The sequence below is a fragment of the Eptatretus burgeri genome, chromosome 13 (genome assembly GCF_056783735.1).
Source record: "Eptatretus burgeri isolate ZD-2024b chromosome 13, Ebu_testis_v1, whole genome shotgun sequence".
NCBI classification, from domain to species: domain Eukaryota; kingdom Metazoa; phylum Chordata; class Myxini; order Myxiniformes; family Myxinidae; genus Eptatretus; species Eptatretus burgeri.
In genome coordinates this window covers 21,574,845-21,591,656 of record NC_140973.1, presented here as the reverse complement: position 1 = coordinate 21,591,656, position 16,812 = coordinate 21,574,845, and the positions used below count along the sequence as shown (strand labels likewise).

Below are 16,812 nucleotides of genomic sequence, written 5' to 3'. Positions count from 1 at the left end.
GAGGACATTATGACCCAGAATTACGTCTGCGCACAAATCACGAAGCACCAGTACCCTTACATCCCGATGCGTGTACCCTTTTACGTCCAATTCAACATTGCAGTACCCTCGTACGCGGGACTGTAGTGATGTGGCGGCCATGCATACCGTATTGTCTGTCGGGTGGATTTTCCATTTCCTGCCCTTCACTAGCGAGCTGTTGACGAAACTTTCAGAGCTACCGGTATCAATCAGAGCCTCAGCCATATGCCCGTTAATTCGTACGTTGATGATAACCTGGGATAGATTCCCCGGGGAGGCTGCAGTTAGTTTATTTTGCGAGTAGAGAGCCGCAGAAGTGGGTTTATTTCTCCTTAGAGTAGATTTACATACCCTGGCATAATGCCCTTTCTTGTCACAGTTCATGCATGTGGCATCTCTGGCGGGGCATTTATGACGGGGGTGTCTTTTGTACCCACAAAAGAAGCATTTACCAACCGGAGCAGTTGCTGAGGAGTTTGACGTGGCCTGGGTATCCGGCTCCTCGGGTGTTTCTCCATCCCCTGTGTCTGGCTGTGTCTGTGTCAGTGGGGTTCCTTGAGTTACCACCGTCGCAGCGTTCATTAGCAGCATCGGTGTCCCAAATGACTCAGATTGCTGCTGAGCCGTATCCATCGCTCGAGCCTGATCGACTACCTTTTCAAGAGTGGGTTGCGCTTTCTCTAGTAAGCATTGCCGTATGTGGGCTGATCTAAGTCCTTGGATGAATGCCTCCCGGGTCGCTTCCTTTCGGTGTTCCTCGGCGCTTACGGCCCGGAAGCTGCAGTCTTTTCCCAGCTGATTCAGAGCTTGCAGGAACTGATCGATTGTCTCCCCGGCTGCTTGCCTGCGTGTGTTGAGAAGATGTCGTATGTATACCTCGTTCTTGCGCTTCACGTAGAGCGCCTGCAGCACGTCGATCGCTGCTTCGTAAGTGTCGCACTCCGAGAAGAGACTGTATACGCTGGGCGAGACATGATTCACGAGGGCGGCCAATTTGTCGGCTCCTTCTTCGATGATGGTCAGATAGTGTGAGAAGGAACGGAACCAATGCGACCACTTCATTTCTGAGTCAGTCGCGTTTGGGTCTGCGTCGAACCTCTCTGGTTTGTAGATCTTGTCCATCGTTGGTTGAGAGAGCCGAGAAAACCAAATGGAATAAATTGAAATGAGGACGAGAGAAGAACCTTCAGAGTTTAGGCTTTATTCCATTTGATTGAAGCCGCTTGTACGGGCACACCAGGAAATACAGACGCAGCAAGGAGTACATAAGCAGTAAGGTACACACGCGCAACTAATCACCGCAAAATAAATCAGTATTATATATCAATCAGTATTCTCACCATTCAATGAGCACCAAGTGAGCCGCCGACATAAAACGACAATGCCCTAGGGACAATCCGCGCGGCCAAGCCGAACCTCAGCTTTATCTCTTCTGTGCTCGAGCCGGGCAACATGTGATCTCACGTCACGACCTTCAATTCACCACAGTGATCACGCGTCACATCCTTCAATTAAATTCCCCATGCCAAAAACCGGAAACAAAAAAAAAAACAGAAACAAAAAAAAAACGGAGGTAAAATGGTCATAGGCAACGATACGGATTCACAATTGCAATGGTATTGTGTTGTATTTGTTGTTTCCTATTCTCATGTGCACGCGTTAAGTAATATTCACAAGATAGAAATAAAACCCAATCGTATTTATACACCGCACAGCGTTTAAAAACAACCGGAAGCAAGAGGTCATAACGACACGGATTCCAAATAGCCAGGGTGGTTGTTGTTTTTTTTTTTGTTTGTTTTGTTTTCTTTTTCTTTTTCTTTTTCCTATTTTCTCATGTGCACGCGTTAAGTAATATTCACAAGATAGAAATAAAACCCAATCGTATTTATACACCGCACAGCGTTTAAAAACAACCGGAAGCAAAAGGTCATAACGACACGGATTCCAAATGGCCAGGGTGGTTGTTGTGTTTTTTCTTCTTCTTCTCTTCTTCTTCCTATTTTCTCATGTGCACGCATTAAGTATGAAGCTCACTGCGTTCGCTATAAATGTTGACGCCCGGACGGACGGACGACCTGGGTGACAACAATATCCCCCTTCCGCCACGCGGCGGGGGATAAAAACTGATGGTAAAAGAGGCGAAAATACAAATAAACACGATGGTGCACTCAGATGGGAAGACGGGTAACTCTCAGGGGAAAGCCGATATGACACGATCGACGATAACTCACCAAATTAGCACAAATTTTGAAACAAAACCGAACGAGGAACACACAGGAAACATGGAGAAAACAAAATAAACAGTCTGAACGCGGCAAACAACAACCGGAAACCCGTCATTGAGAAAGTTGGTCGAGACCCCCTCAGTTAATTTTCAAAAAGTCACGGATTTGGATGACGACACGGTCGTGGTTTGGTTATGTCATTCGTCAAATAATGAAGAAATTTATTATTTTTATTTATTTATTTTAATGATGCAATTCATCAATCATCAATCCTTGTAAACCGCTCTATCCGGTCCCGATCCCGTGCCGCACGTGCCCCGGTAATGGCGCGCGCCATGGACGATGTTGTTGTTGTTGTTGTTGTTGTTGTTGTTGTTGTTGTTGTTGTTGTTGTTGTTGTTGTTGTTGTTGTTGTTGTTGTTGTTGTTGTTGTTTTTTATTTGTTTGTTTGTTTGTTTGGTATGTGCACGGTGGACTTTGCATGGAACTCGAGTAAGCTCGTTGTCAAAAAATAAAAATAAAAAAAAATATATAAAAAAAACCATTTTCGTTCAGGTTTAACATAAATAAATCGTTATTTATTTTATTATTATTTTATTATTATTTTATTTAATTTATTATATTATTATTTTATTTTATTTATTATATTATTTCTTTTAACAACTCCCACTTCACATGTGCCGGGTCAGCGGGGCTCGAGTTGTACTCAGTATAAGTTTGTATGTGATTATCACACGGTTAGTTCGAGTGAAGGTTTCTGATGCGCAGCGCCGTGCCGCGCCGCGCCGCGCCGCGCCGTGCCGTGCCGCGCCGTGCCGTGCCGTGCCGTGCCGTGCCGTGTCGTGTCGTGTCGTGGCCCGTGTCGTGTCGTGGTCCGTGTCGTGGTCCGTGTCGTGTCGTGGTCCGTGTCGTGGTCCGTGTCGTGGTCCGTGTCGTGGTCCGTGTCGTGTCGTGGTCGTGGTCCGTGTCGTGGTCCGTGTCGTGTCGTGGTCCGTGTCGTGTCGTGGTCCCATGTGTGATGTACAGACGTTGTTTTCAAATCTTCGTGTCCTTTCTTCGTCTGGTGATGTCACGTGATTGTTGAGCTTTTCTTAACTTGTTTATTATTTTACCATCTTTCAAACAGGATCAACGTTTTCACACAAAGCTGTGTTTTTATATTTTATTTCACCTGATTTACTGATTTACTAATTCTCTTCCGTTTAAAATATCGCGCGATTCTGTGAGGTTTGTCTTTTTGGTTTTGGCGCCGAAAAACATTCCGGGTTAATCCGAGTACATCCGTGGTGAGTTATGTTCTATGTGTATATAGCTATGTTATATGTATAATTTATGTTATATGTTGTATGTATAATTTATATGTTCTATGTGTATCTAGCTATGTTGTATGTATAATTTATATGTTCTATGTGTATATAGCTATGTTATATGTATAATTTATGTTATATGTTGTATGTATAATTTATATGTTCTATGTGTATATAGCTATGTTATATGTATAATTTATGTTATATGTTGTATGTATAATTTATATGTTCTATGTGTATATAGCTATGTTATATGTTGTATGTATAATTTATATGTTCTATGTGTATATAGCTATGTTGTATGTATAATTTTTATGTTCTATGTGTATATAGCTATGTTATATGTTGTATGTATAATTTATATGTTCTATGTGTATATAGCTGTTATATGTTGTATGTATAATTTATATGTTCTATGTGTATATAGCTATGTTGTATGTATAATTTTTATGTTCTATGTGTATATAGCTATGTTATATGTTGTATGTATAATTTATATGTTCTATGTGTATATAGCTGTTATATGTTGTATGTATAATTTATATGTTCTATGTGTATATAGCTATGTTATATGTTGTATGTATAATTTATATGTTCCATGTGTATATAGCTATGTTATATGTTGTATGTATAATTTATATGTTCCATGTGTATATAGCTATGTTATATGTTGTATGTATAATTTATATGTTCCATGTGTATATAGCTATGTTATATGTTGTATGTATAATTTATATGTTCTATGTGTATATAGCTATGTTATATGTTGTATGTATAATTTATATGTTCTATGTGTATATAGCTATGTTATATGTTGTATGTATAATTTATATGTTCTATGTGTATATAGCTATGTTATATGTTGTATGTATAATTTATATGTTCTATGTGTATATAGCTATGTGATATGTTGTATGTATAATTTATATGTTCTATGTGTATATAGCTATGTTATATGTTGTATGTATAATTTATATGTTCCATGTGTATATAGCTATGTTGTATGTTGTGTGTATATAGCTATGTTATATGTTGTATGTATAATTTATATGTTCTATGTGTATATAGCTATGTTATATGTTGTATGTATAATTTATATGTTATATGTGTATATAGCTATGTTGTATGTTCTATGTGTATATAGCTATGTTGTATGTATAATTTATATGTTCTATGTGTATATAGCTATGTTGTATGTATAATTTATATGTTATATGTGTATATAGCTATGTTGTATGTATAATTTATATGTTATATGTGTATATAGCTATGTTGTATGTATAATTTATATGTTCTATGTGTATATAGCTATGTTGTATGTATAATTTATATGTTGTATGTATAATTTATATGTTCTATGTGTATATAGCTATGTTATATGTTGTATGTATAATTTATATGTTCTATGTGTATATAGCTATGTTATATGTTGTATGTATAATTTATATGTTCTATGTGTATATAGCTATGTCGTATGTATAATTTATATGTTATATGTGTATATAGCTATGTTGTATGTATAATTTTTATGTTCTATGTGTATATAGCTATGTTGTATGTATCATTTATATGTTCTATGTACAAGTTTTGTCCGGCGATGTATAGGCTTTCTTCTTCTTCTTCTTCTTTCGGCTGCTCCCTTTCGGGGTCGCCACAGCAGATCATCCGTATGATCCACATAGTGATTTGGCACATGTTTTACGCCGGATGCCCTTCCTGACACAACCCTGGTCGCCTCTTACGACACAGGGATAAGGTACACCTATTTTAACCGGGGTATACACCGGCCCAGTACACTGGTACTCATTTCGCCGACCTCGGAAGGATGACAGGCTGAGTCAACCCCCTGGTGTATTAATTCAGTGGCCCAACGGGGCTTTAACTCAGGACCTTTTGGATCCCAAGCCGCTGCCCTAACCCCTGCGCTAACACCAGGCTTTGTCTATGTATAATGTATAACCAGGTATAAGCTTTGTCTATGTACAATGTATGTTATATGTACGAGCTATGTATAAGCTTTGTCTATGTATAATGTATATGTTCTATGTACAAGCTTTGTCTATGTATAAGGTATATGTTCCATGTGTAAGCTTTGTCTATATGTATAATGTATATGTTCCATGTGTAAGCTTTGTCTATATGTATAATGTATATGTTCTATGTATAAGCTTTGTCTGGTTATGTATATGTTCTATGTATAAGCTTTGTCTGGTTATGTATATGTTCTATATATAATGTATATTTTCTATGTACAAGCTTTGTCTATGTATAATGTATATGTTCTATGTATAAGCTTTGTGTATGTATAATGTATATGTTCTTTGTACAAGCTTTGTCTAGCTATGTATAAGCTTTGTCTATGTATAATGTATATGTTCTTTGTATAATTTATATGTTCTATGTATAAGCTTTGTCTATGTATAATTAATATGTTCTATGTTTTATGTATAAGCCTGGTGTTGGTTTAGTGGTTAGGGTGGCGGCTTGGGATCCCAGGGTCCTGAGTTCAAGCCCCGTTGGCTGCTGAATTAACACCAGGGGGTTGACTCCGCCTGTCATCCATCTGAGGTCGGCGAAGTGAGTACCAGTGTACTGGTCCTGGTGTATGCCCCGGTTAGAATAGGTATACCATATCCCTGTGTGTCGTAAGAGGCGACCAGGGTTGGCGTCAGGAAGGGCATCCGGCCATAAAAACATTGCCTCAAGAAAAAGCCTAACCCCTGCACAGCAGGGAAAAATGGCTGTAAAAACGGTCATTTTTTTATTTTATGTTTTATGTATAATTTATATAGCTATGTTCTATGTATAATGTGTATGTTCTATGTACAAGCTTTGTCTATGTATATATTGCTATGTTCTCTGTATAAGCTTTGTCAAGCTATGTATAAGCTTTGTCTATGTATAATGTATATGTTCCATGTGTAAGCTTTGTCTATATGTATAATTTATGTTCTATGTATAAGCTTTGTCTTTGTATAATTTATGTTCTCTGTGTGTATAGCTATGTTCTATGTATAATATATGTTGTTACAGTTGTGGAAATTCACAGAACATCATTCAGGCTTCCCAGAGATCAGTTATGTCGATAAGTGTGTATCCAGATTAGATTTCCCCACCGATGTCTAAAGGTATTTATTCGTGTAACCGGGCTGTGATCTTTGAGTCAGCCATTATTCTTTTGCTATCTTTATTTTGGAACAACCACATCAAAACAAGCACAACTGCCTCTCAACAACCACGTCAACCACACCCACTATCTCAACAACCACGCCATCCCCACCACAAAGCAACCACAACATCGCCTCACCTTCATCTCCATTGCGCCGACAGACGCGAGGGTTCCCTGTTAGAGCAGGAGCCGATGATTCCTGCAACGTCCGCGTGGTTGATTATTTCTCCCATGTCCGAGCTTCGCGAAGAGATCGGATCAGAATCACAAAAGGGGCAGAGCCAGCAGGGGGTGAGAGGTGAGAGATCAAACGCACCCCCGACCCGATAAAAAGGCGCGCCCGAACGCCAGTCGAGAGTGGAAGTCTGGAGTCAAGTCGGAGGAAGCCAGCAGCCCACCAAGGTTAGAGTCCAGTGGAGGGCAGTCGGAGCGCAGCCAAGCCTACCGTACCGCGCAGAACCGCGGGTCGGTGGAGAGAGGTCGCCAGCCAGTGATAGAACGGTCCGAGCCAACGCTGAGGAACGGGCGGGCTCTTAAAAGAGCATCAACTCTCAAAAGAGCAAAGGCCCGTTCGTTCCTCTGAGGCGCCGTTGGCTAGGCCGATCCGCCAGGCCGCACGGCGGGGCCTGGACCAACCGAGCTGCCGTGTTTCCGACGAAACGTCGAGAGTCGCTCAGCGAGTCACCACAAGGGTGATAGGTAACCAGCCTGGCCTCTCGGAGCTCTTGCGGTCTCCACAACTCCATGGATATTAAAGGCCTACGGGTCCAGTTCTGCCCCTCCCTTTCTTGGGGTTTCTTTGTATGAAAGTTGTGGTGTCATGTCCAGAGTAGAACTGTTAAGTGAATGTACAGTAATTAATAGAACGGTTGTAGTTCTTTGTCTTGCTCGTGTTTTGTCCCTTACCTGCATTGCTTTACTGACTGCATGATTGCATATGTGTTACAAATAAATGTCATTGTGTGAATGTTCACCCGTTCGTTGCGTCCTTTCCCTCAATTGAGCTGCCGTATTGCGTTCGGGATATCAGCTGGCTTTTAAATAGCCGAGAAAGTAATCTGATCCGGCGGGGCTTGGCGATATACACCGCTCGGCAAATCGCAAACGGAGCGAGCTGCTGAAGCGGCTCGTTTCCAAGCAGATCCCGTTGAGGTGTAAATCCCCGGCATTTCTGTCTGCGCACATACTTAGGTAAATGGACAATTTGGCGATCGGACCCTGTCGCACGTGGACAGAATAGTTGGCTGATTTTCGTGTGATTAAAAACACACCCATAGCTGGATTTCGGCGTTGATCCAAAAGCTACGACTTGGTTTGCCACGTCTGGTGGGCGCGCGGTGGCGATTAGTTAAAAGCGGTCGCTCGCATGCCGGAGTGGTGAGAAACCACAACAATATGTTCTATGTATAATGTATATGTTCTCTGTATAAGCTTTGTCTAGCTATGTATAATTTTTGTTCTATGTGTATATAGCTGTGTTCTATGTGTATATAGTTATGTTCTATGTATAAGCTTTGTCTATGTATAATTTATATGTTCTTTGTGTATATAGTTATGTTCTATGTATAATTTATGTTCTATGTGTATATAGCTATGTTCTATGTAAAAGCTTTGTCGAGCTATGTATAAGCTTTGTCTATGTATAATTTATGTTCTTTGTATAATTTATATGTTCTATGTATAATTTATATGTTCTATGTACAAGCTTTGTCTTTGTATAATGTATATGTTCTATGTATAAGCTTTGTCGAGCTATGTATAAGTTATGTTCTACGTGCATTATAGCTATGTTCTATGTATAATGTATATGTTCTATGTACAAGCTTTGTCTATGTATAATTTATATGTTCTTTGTGTATATAGCTATGTTCTATGTATAAGCTTTGTCTATGTATAATTTGTTCTATGTATAAGCTTTGTCGAGCTATGTATAATTTATGTAGTATGTGTATATAGCTATGTTATATATTCTATGTATAAGCTTTGTCGAGCTATGTTCCATGTATAAGCTTTGTCTATCTATGTATGAGCTATGTTCCATGTATAAGCTTTGTCTAGCTATGTATGAGCCATGTTCTATGTATAAGCTTTGTCTAGCAATGTATGAGCTATGTTCTATGTATAAGCTTTGTCTAGCTATGTATGAGCCATGTTCTATGTGAGCTGTGTTCTATGTATAAGCTTTGTCTAGCTATGTATGAGCCATGTTCTATGTGAGTGTTATTTGTCGAGCTATGCATGAGCTTTGTGTGAGCTGTGTTCTCTGTATGAGCTATGTTATATGTGGTGAGCTATGGGAGGTATGGTGAACTATGTTCCAAAAAAAAAAAAACAAGGTCTGTCTTTTTTTGTAATGTTTGTTTTTTAAGCAATGCACCATGGCAAAGTAGTAGTGGAAGGGAGCATAGAAAGCAAACCTGAGATCACCTACTACGACACAAAAGGGGGTGTCGACATCATGGACCAGATGGTCTGTAACTCCTGTAAATGGCAAACCTGTATGTGGACTCTGGCCATGTGGCACGCCGTTGTGGATGTGGCGAGTTCGAATGCTTGTGTGCTATTCACAGCACAGCATCCAGAATTTGGTCAAGGCCTCACATACAAGTGACATTTGTTTCTCAGAGAACTTGTCCTGGAATTGGTGTTACGAAACATGCAAAGCAGGCTGCAAAATGATCCCCGGGTTCCAAAATACACTACCACCACCACCACCACCACCACAATGGAGTTTTTTTTGGTGTCACTTAGTTCAGAGCAGGGTCCACGACATTAAAAGAGAATATGTTTTTATTGTCCATCCAGCAAAGATAGAACAAGCATCATGACGTGCAAGAAATGTGCAGAGCATGCGTGCAAGAAGCACAGCCATGTTGTGTGTGACAGATTCCTCGAATGAAGAACTTCACAGTGTTTGGAGGACACACAACAAATCGTTTATTGTTACCTCCGCCACCAAAGGTGAAGGAGGTTGTGTTTTCACTCCTTTCTGTCTGTCTGCATATAGGATATCTCAAAAAGTTGTGCACGGATTTGGATGAAATTTTGTGGACTGGTTGTGTGTGTGTGTGTGTGTGTGTGTGTGTGTGTGTGTGTGTGTGTGTGTGTGTGTGTGTGTGTGTGTGTGTGTGTGTGTGTGTGTGTGTGTGTGTGTGACAAGGAAGAAATGATTCAATTTTGATGAAGATCCAGATGTGATAATTTTTGAAGTGATTCTTCACCATAGAGAGATACGGCGAAACCAATATATAGCACGATATCTCAAAAAAGTTGTGGATGGATTCAGATGAAACTTTGTGCACAGGTTTGGCGTATGACAAGGAAGAATTGATTCAATTTTGGTGAAGATCCGAATCCAGATTTGATAAGTTTTTTTTAAAGTGATGCTCCCCCATTGAGAGATCAGGCTAAACCGATATATAGCACGACGTCTCAAAAAGTTGTCGACCGATTCGGATGAAACTTTGTGGACAGGTTGCGTGTGTGACCACGACAAATTGATTCGATTTTGGTGACTATCTGGATCTGACTATTCAAGTTTTTAAAGTAACTCTTCATCGTTGAGAGGGCCAAAAACGATATAGTACTGTATCGCATGATGATATTTCAAAAATGTCTTGGGCCCGATATGTTCTCGTGGATCAGGCATTACGTGGCGGAGGTATGCGCTCCACCGAGTGCCCTTGTTAGTTGAAAATGTTTTTGTATTTGATTGTTTTGTGCTAATGAATGTATTTAGAATGCATTATCTTCTGCATCCATGGCTTTAGCGTGACCGTGTAAAATACAGACATCATATACATCTTCCAAATAATAGGATAAATGAATCTTCTTTTTGACCAAGTAATCCTCGATGAGGCTAATCATTGCATGCAAAAGCATAGCAATAAGAATTTTTGAAATTTTTTTTGCAAGTGTTCTTTGTTTCAGTTCCCGGGTCTATTCGACTCGTTATGCAAAGTCATCCAGATTTTTATACGTCTGATATATATATATATATATATATATATATATATATATATATATATATATATATATATATATATATATATATATATATATATATATATATATATATATATATATATATATATATATCGGGGCGTATGTGATGCCGGTCGTCCGTCCCTGTCCGCATTCTAACTCCCAAAGTTTTCAACTTTCACGTTTCATATTTGGTACATAGGTACAGACTGTGGAGACGGTGTGTTGCGACATACGTTCGTCATCTAAAGTGGTTGCCATGGCAACCAGGATGCTGTTTTCCACGTATTAGCACAATTCTGTATATACCTTCTTGTTCGGGCGTATATTATGCTCACTTGCGCTCTTGTTATCCATGCACCCACGGGATAAACAAAATCAATTTTTGGCCAACATCATTTCATCAGATTACTTGGCTTTCACATTAATATTCATATTCCATATGAGGGTAGTGTAGAGTTTATTTAGCTTTATAAGGTATTGCAAAACTGAGCATGTCTTGGATTTTGGTACCTTGAATGTGAAGGCAGTTGGTATCTGGCTAATTGTGCACCGTCCTTTGATTTAAGTTTAGTGCTCTTAACGTCAAACTGCGATTTTTTTTTTTTTTGGAAAGTTTCATGGAGCATAATAAACGTTGTGTCTTTGTTCCTGCAGCCCCCTTCTTTTACCCTCTCCAATCCTCATCCCCATCCCTGTTTTGTTCTCTCCTCATTACTCATCTTCACCCTCATTCTCCATCCCATCCTCCCTCTCCTTCTCCTCCATCCCTTCAGTGGAAACTTCACAGAAGAAGAGAAAAAAATTAAAAACCCTGGATGTCACCTTGAACATTATATTCACCATAATCAAGGTACCAGATATAGGTTTGATCCTGTTGATTATCGGATGCGAGCACCATATAATATTAATAAAACAACAACGCAGAGAATGGCTGGTCCGAAAGCAACTGTAAAAGTTGTTCGTACTGGCAACAGTTTCTGTGTGTTCACGTAGGTGGCAGTTCCCAACCGGTAGAAATTATGGCAGGAGCGAGCAAACAGAATGACCAGCTTCGTCAGATCGTACATTCGGTGCTCGTGTCCACCAGGGACGGTCTCTCACCTGCGCGCTTGGCTGGCGAGCTGCAGGACCTCCTCGGGCCGAAGGCACCGGGCGAGCGGGAACTCTTTGAGTTTGTACGCAAGCATCCGGACGTGGTCAGGAGACGGGTGTTGCCAAATGGACGAGTTATCCTTCACGGTGAGTTTGACCCTTAGCGACCACGTGACCTATCCAACACATAACATTATTTGTAACTCATGTAACCACTCACTGACTCGCTCAAATAATTGTTTGGAATGGCAGTTCCTGTTTAATGAATGATTATATTTGTGAAGGGCAGACTTTATGAAACGAGGATGTGTGCGTGCGTTAAAATCTTTGTATTTGCATAAATAAATGGCCCCGAAAGGAGAAGGGAAGAAGGGGGTGATTAAAGTTGAGGGAGTTCGGAGGAAAATTGCAATGCGGAGCAGAGGAGGATCTTGAGCGGAGTTTTGAAGACAGAGTCTGACGGGCACAGGGAGGTTGAGGAGAGGTTGGGAGGGTTTGGAAGGTAAGGAGCAGAGCAGCAAAGGTCTGAAAGTGTGAGTTAGTGAGTGGACAGGTCTGGGTGGCGTGTCGGGAGGGGGAAGCAGTTTTGAGAGACGTGAAGTGAGTGTGCACGTTGGTAAGGATTGTTTTTAAAGGCAAGGTGGGAGCGGAGGAAACCAGAAAAAAAAAAAAGTTTGCAAAGACGGCCCAGCCAACAAGGGCAAATGGAATCACAAGGAAATCGGACACAGGTGGAGGCCATTCAGCCCATCATGCCTGTACCACATCAACACCACACCAATTTATCAACACCAGATCAAAATAAGAAAAATGTAAAATGTTTGTTTTATTCATTTTTTCTTTTGAAAGTGTTTTTTTATTTTTTGTAGAAACTTTTTTTAGTTTTTATTATTATGTTTTTTTCCTCCTTAGGGGAGGGGTCATGGGCTTGGTTAAAACGCACACATCAACCACACAACACCCCTTGACTAGACCCCCACCAACAACATTCCGTACACATGCACACAATCACCCATATATGCTCAAGCTACCTCAAACTACTGTCAATATCCCCACACCCCTCTATCTCCATAACTTCCAGGTACCAATCTAATTCTAATTTAAACTTATCTCCTGTTTCTGCTGCCACCACCTTTCCAGGGAGACCATTCCATGCATTAACTACTCTGAGTAAAAGACCCCTCCATGCCTTAGTACCGTCTTAACTCTCCTCTTCTTTACTCTCAGGCTATGGCCCCTGGTCCTATCAATGTTGAATAATTTATCTTCACTTATTTTATCTATACCTTTCATTATCTTAAACATCTCTATCATATCTCCTCGCAACCGCCTCCTTTCTAGTGTACAAAGCCGTATGAGAGACAGGGATAGCAGGTAGGGTATCTATCTACTTATTCCAAATGAAGGAAGTGGGAGGGATAAAGTAAACTGAAATTTGGGATAGTGTCGATTTCACCAATGAAGGATGGCGTAGGGAGGGGAGAAGAAACTCATGAAATACGAATGGTGGAGAAGAAGAATGCATGGAAAGTGAGGATCACAAAGTTGACATCGTTGTGTACGTTATATTGGGATGTGCGCTATTGTTGAGCAAGGCACAATAATGCGAGTTGAATGATTAGTCCGGCTTGCGTTGCGTACGTTACAAAACTCGTGCTTTCACCTGCACACCGTCCACTTTGTTACAGGTGTGGTGGACGCATCAGTGATTCACATCAAATCGATGCAGGAGCGCCAGAAAAGATCGGCTCGGCGGTTCAACCCGCCAGTGCAAAGGGAAATAAGTCACTACAACTGCAAAAAGGTACCCTCGTAAAGTCAATGATTTGCTTTTGTGGAGGAGCTTGGGGTTTATTTATTTATTTAATTATTCAATCCTGCAGTCGAATTGTCAAACTTCTCTGTCGTAATCAGTGACGGGAGTAATTAATGAAATGACCAAATGTTATTTTCGAACCCTTTTTATGATGTTTCATGAGAGAAAGACTCAAGGTATCCCAAAGTTGTGACTTCCAATCTCTGTGTCACGTGACGTCTCAACGACGTCAAGACACAGCTTTGTGGGTGTGTGTGGATGCAGGGCTTGTATCAGCTTTGTGGATGCAGGGCTTGTATCGCACACCAGGCTACGCATGTTGTACCCATGGTTGGCCATGTGAATTTGTTTATCGTGCAGAAGCTGCTGTTGACAACCGCACTCCGAAACAACAAGCAGTGTAATCTCGTGTCGGGGGTTTGTGCAAAACCAAAACCATTTGCTCTCCGCAGTTTCGGCAACAAATTTGTAACTTGTTCAGGGTGTCAGCGATGACTCGCCTCCTCCGCGAAGCACAAGGTGGGATCTTTAACGTTCACCAATGACTAGTGCCAGCAGATGGATCGTCCGGTTCAACGTACATCCGGGTGACAGCACACATATTGATGCCTGGCCCTGCATTTGAAACCCCAAGGTGGCAGTTTTTAGCTGGGTTGAGATTCAAACCCAGGCGAGTGGGCGTATCTCAAGGTTGGGGGGATCCTGCCAGCTCGAAATCAGAATGCAATGATAGCAGTTGATAATTATCGGGCACAGCAATGAGGTTTCCGGAAACAAACGTCGCTGAGGGGTGGGAGTGGGCCGGGGAAATACAAACCATTGAAGAGATGAGCAAATAAACAAGAAAGATGTCGAGCTTAGCACGATACTTGTGAATTCCAAATAAACAATAGTTGCCATGGAAATGGCAATTTCGTTTTTTGGAAAATTTGACCGATCAAGTGTTTTACATGATGATTTGTTGTGCATCACAAATTTGGTCGATACATTTACTAATTGCTGCCTAATCGGTGTTCTATACGTTTTGGATGGCATTGACCTTAACCTTCGACTAATTTTGGCCAGATTTTAGACACGTATACCGACAAATAAGTTGTGTAAATTTCAATGTGATACCTTGAAAAACTCCTGAGGTTTTGCAATAACACAAAAAGTCCCATTCGATTTATAATGTCGTGAAATTGTCATTGAAACTGATGACGTGTTGAAAACTTTGCGAAATCGATTGTTCCGATTTTTTAGTGAACGATTCAGCGACCCAATATGCAAACCTTGTTCAAATCAAGCGACGACTTATGTGACCTTGACCTTCGGACTTATCGACCTCAAAAACAAAAGGCTTCAAACTTTTGACTACCTCTACCAGGTGGTTAAGTTTCGTCAAGATCGGTGTAGAATTGCGACCTCTCAGCGATTGGCGCGCACACAGACAGAAAGAATAACAGATTCGACCAACCATGTCCCTGTACTTGTGAATTTTCAATTTCATGACTAACAGATTATAATCAGCGAGCAAGTGGTTTAAAAAGGACAGGAATGAAGAAGAGAGGAAGATAAATTTCACAAAGAGGTCAACTCATGAAATGGTGGTCTTGTGCATCTCTGTAGGGTTCGTTAAATTGAATTTTCCTAGAAATAAAAGCTTTTGCATTTTATCCTCAGAAATGAGTGTTGAGTCACCGTTATTTATACGATGTCCGTGTTGGGCGTTGTGTGTCGGAGCCCTTCGGCGGTGCCACCGCCATGGTGTGACACAAGTTTGTGTCTTTACGCCTTGCGCTTTTCCTACCCACATTGGAAAGTCTCTGTGTTGGAGTTTCCTTGCATCTGTGCCAGAAATGGCTTTTGGACTTGCCGACACTTTGTGACCACTCCAAAGTTGGAGAAATCTGCACGGGAACTGCGATGTGCAGACGATGCTGCCCTGGGAGCCCGCTTTCTTGGTGACGTTTCGAGAAATTGTCTTCCGCTTTGAAGCAGCTGCCTGATCGCTCTTTTGGTCTCTCAACAAGCTACAACCATGACCCACAGGTCAACATTGATAATGTCCCTTGGTTCAAACGGTTCAGATGTCTTGGATCTTGGCAGCACGTTCGTCGTGAACAGCACAGATGCACGAGTTGAAATTGGTATTTGGGTGGTTCGACTGGTCTTGTCAGATATTTTCCGCCTTTCATGTACCTACAATGTAGGCTTCAAGGTTTGTTCAAAACATTTCTTTTTGTATTATGGGGATAAAAGGTACAAATGGATTAACTTTTACAATGACTGTTTATAAATGTGAACTTGCAGCGAAGCATTGTGGTTTATTCTGACTTTTTTCTGGTGCAGGATCCATCACAAAATCGTAAACCATCCGTTTCTGCAACGAGAGAAAATACGTTCTCAACGCACACCTCTCTTCCGCATCGGCAAGAGATGCCGTCATATCCCTGTAATTTTGCAACGAAAGTGCCAACGTTGCCTACAAAACATCAGGGGGCCCTTCCGGCTCACCCGCCTGGCGTTTTACATCGAGAGAAGCCGTCGGTTCGCAGGTCTTGCCATGGGCGAGGAGAGGTCCGCATTGACTTTTGCAGTGATGGGCAAAGAGAGGTGCCTGTTTGCTCAACAGGTGATTCAAAGAAGCCCACTCACCCACCTGACACCACACAGCGAAGGGTGTCTAATGAGCCATTCGGTGCCAAGAAGGAGGTAACCATTCGACGAACCAATTCCAGGCAGAGAGAGGTTCCCACTCAGCCAATTGGAGCCAAACGGGTGGCGACGTCCACTCAGATAACTGGTGCCAGTCAGGACAAAGTGCTCACTTCTGCAAACCACGAGGGAATGCATATTTCACACTGTGTTTCCTCAAAACGGGAGACCGTCCCGAAGCCAGCGAACATCCGGGACAGTGTGCCCGCTCGCCCAGTTGACTCGAGGAAAGAAGAGAGGACTGTTGAGCCGCTCAGTTATGGATATGAGATGACGTGCACAGTACCGCTTGATGTGGCAATGCCAGGAAGCCGCTTTCAGAAGCTGAGTTCAGATTTTTCCCAGCTTACCTTCATGCCGATGTACGTTTCCGCCGTGTGTAGCCCTGCACTTTTCTTTGTGCAGGTTTATGGCTCTTCGACGGCTGATTTGCTGGATGACCTCATGGATGATATGGAGTGAGTAACAGAATTACTTTGATTTGCAACTCAAAAG

The 16,812-nt window shown here is 41.4% G+C and overlaps 1 protein-coding gene and 1 long non-coding RNA gene across 2 annotated transcripts in view; one reads left to right on the top strand and one right to left on the bottom strand.

Annotated features, from left to right (window-relative positions):
• LOC147014036 (uncharacterized) overlaps positions 1–16,812 on the top strand; it is a 121,617-nt gene that overhangs the window by 84,859 nt on the left and 19,946 nt on the right. The window contains exons 9-12 of the mRNA XM_085851611.1: positions 11,486–11,562; positions 11,706–11,951; positions 13,493–13,608; positions 15,952–16,775. Coding sequence (XP_085707737.1) covers positions 11,486–11,562; positions 11,706–11,951; positions 13,493–13,608; positions 15,952–16,775 — 1,263 coding nt within the window. The remainder of the gene's footprint in view (positions 1–11,485; positions 11,563–11,705; positions 11,952–13,492; positions 13,609–15,951; positions 16,776–16,812) is intronic.
• Positions 2,010–2,566, bottom strand: LOC147014037 (uncharacterized). Its single transcript, XR_015050622.1, has 2 exons — positions 2,256–2,566; positions 2,010–2,147 (listed from the first exon to the last, which is right to left on the bottom strand). It is a non-coding gene; the product is annotated as an uncharacterized LOC147014037 (long non-coding RNA).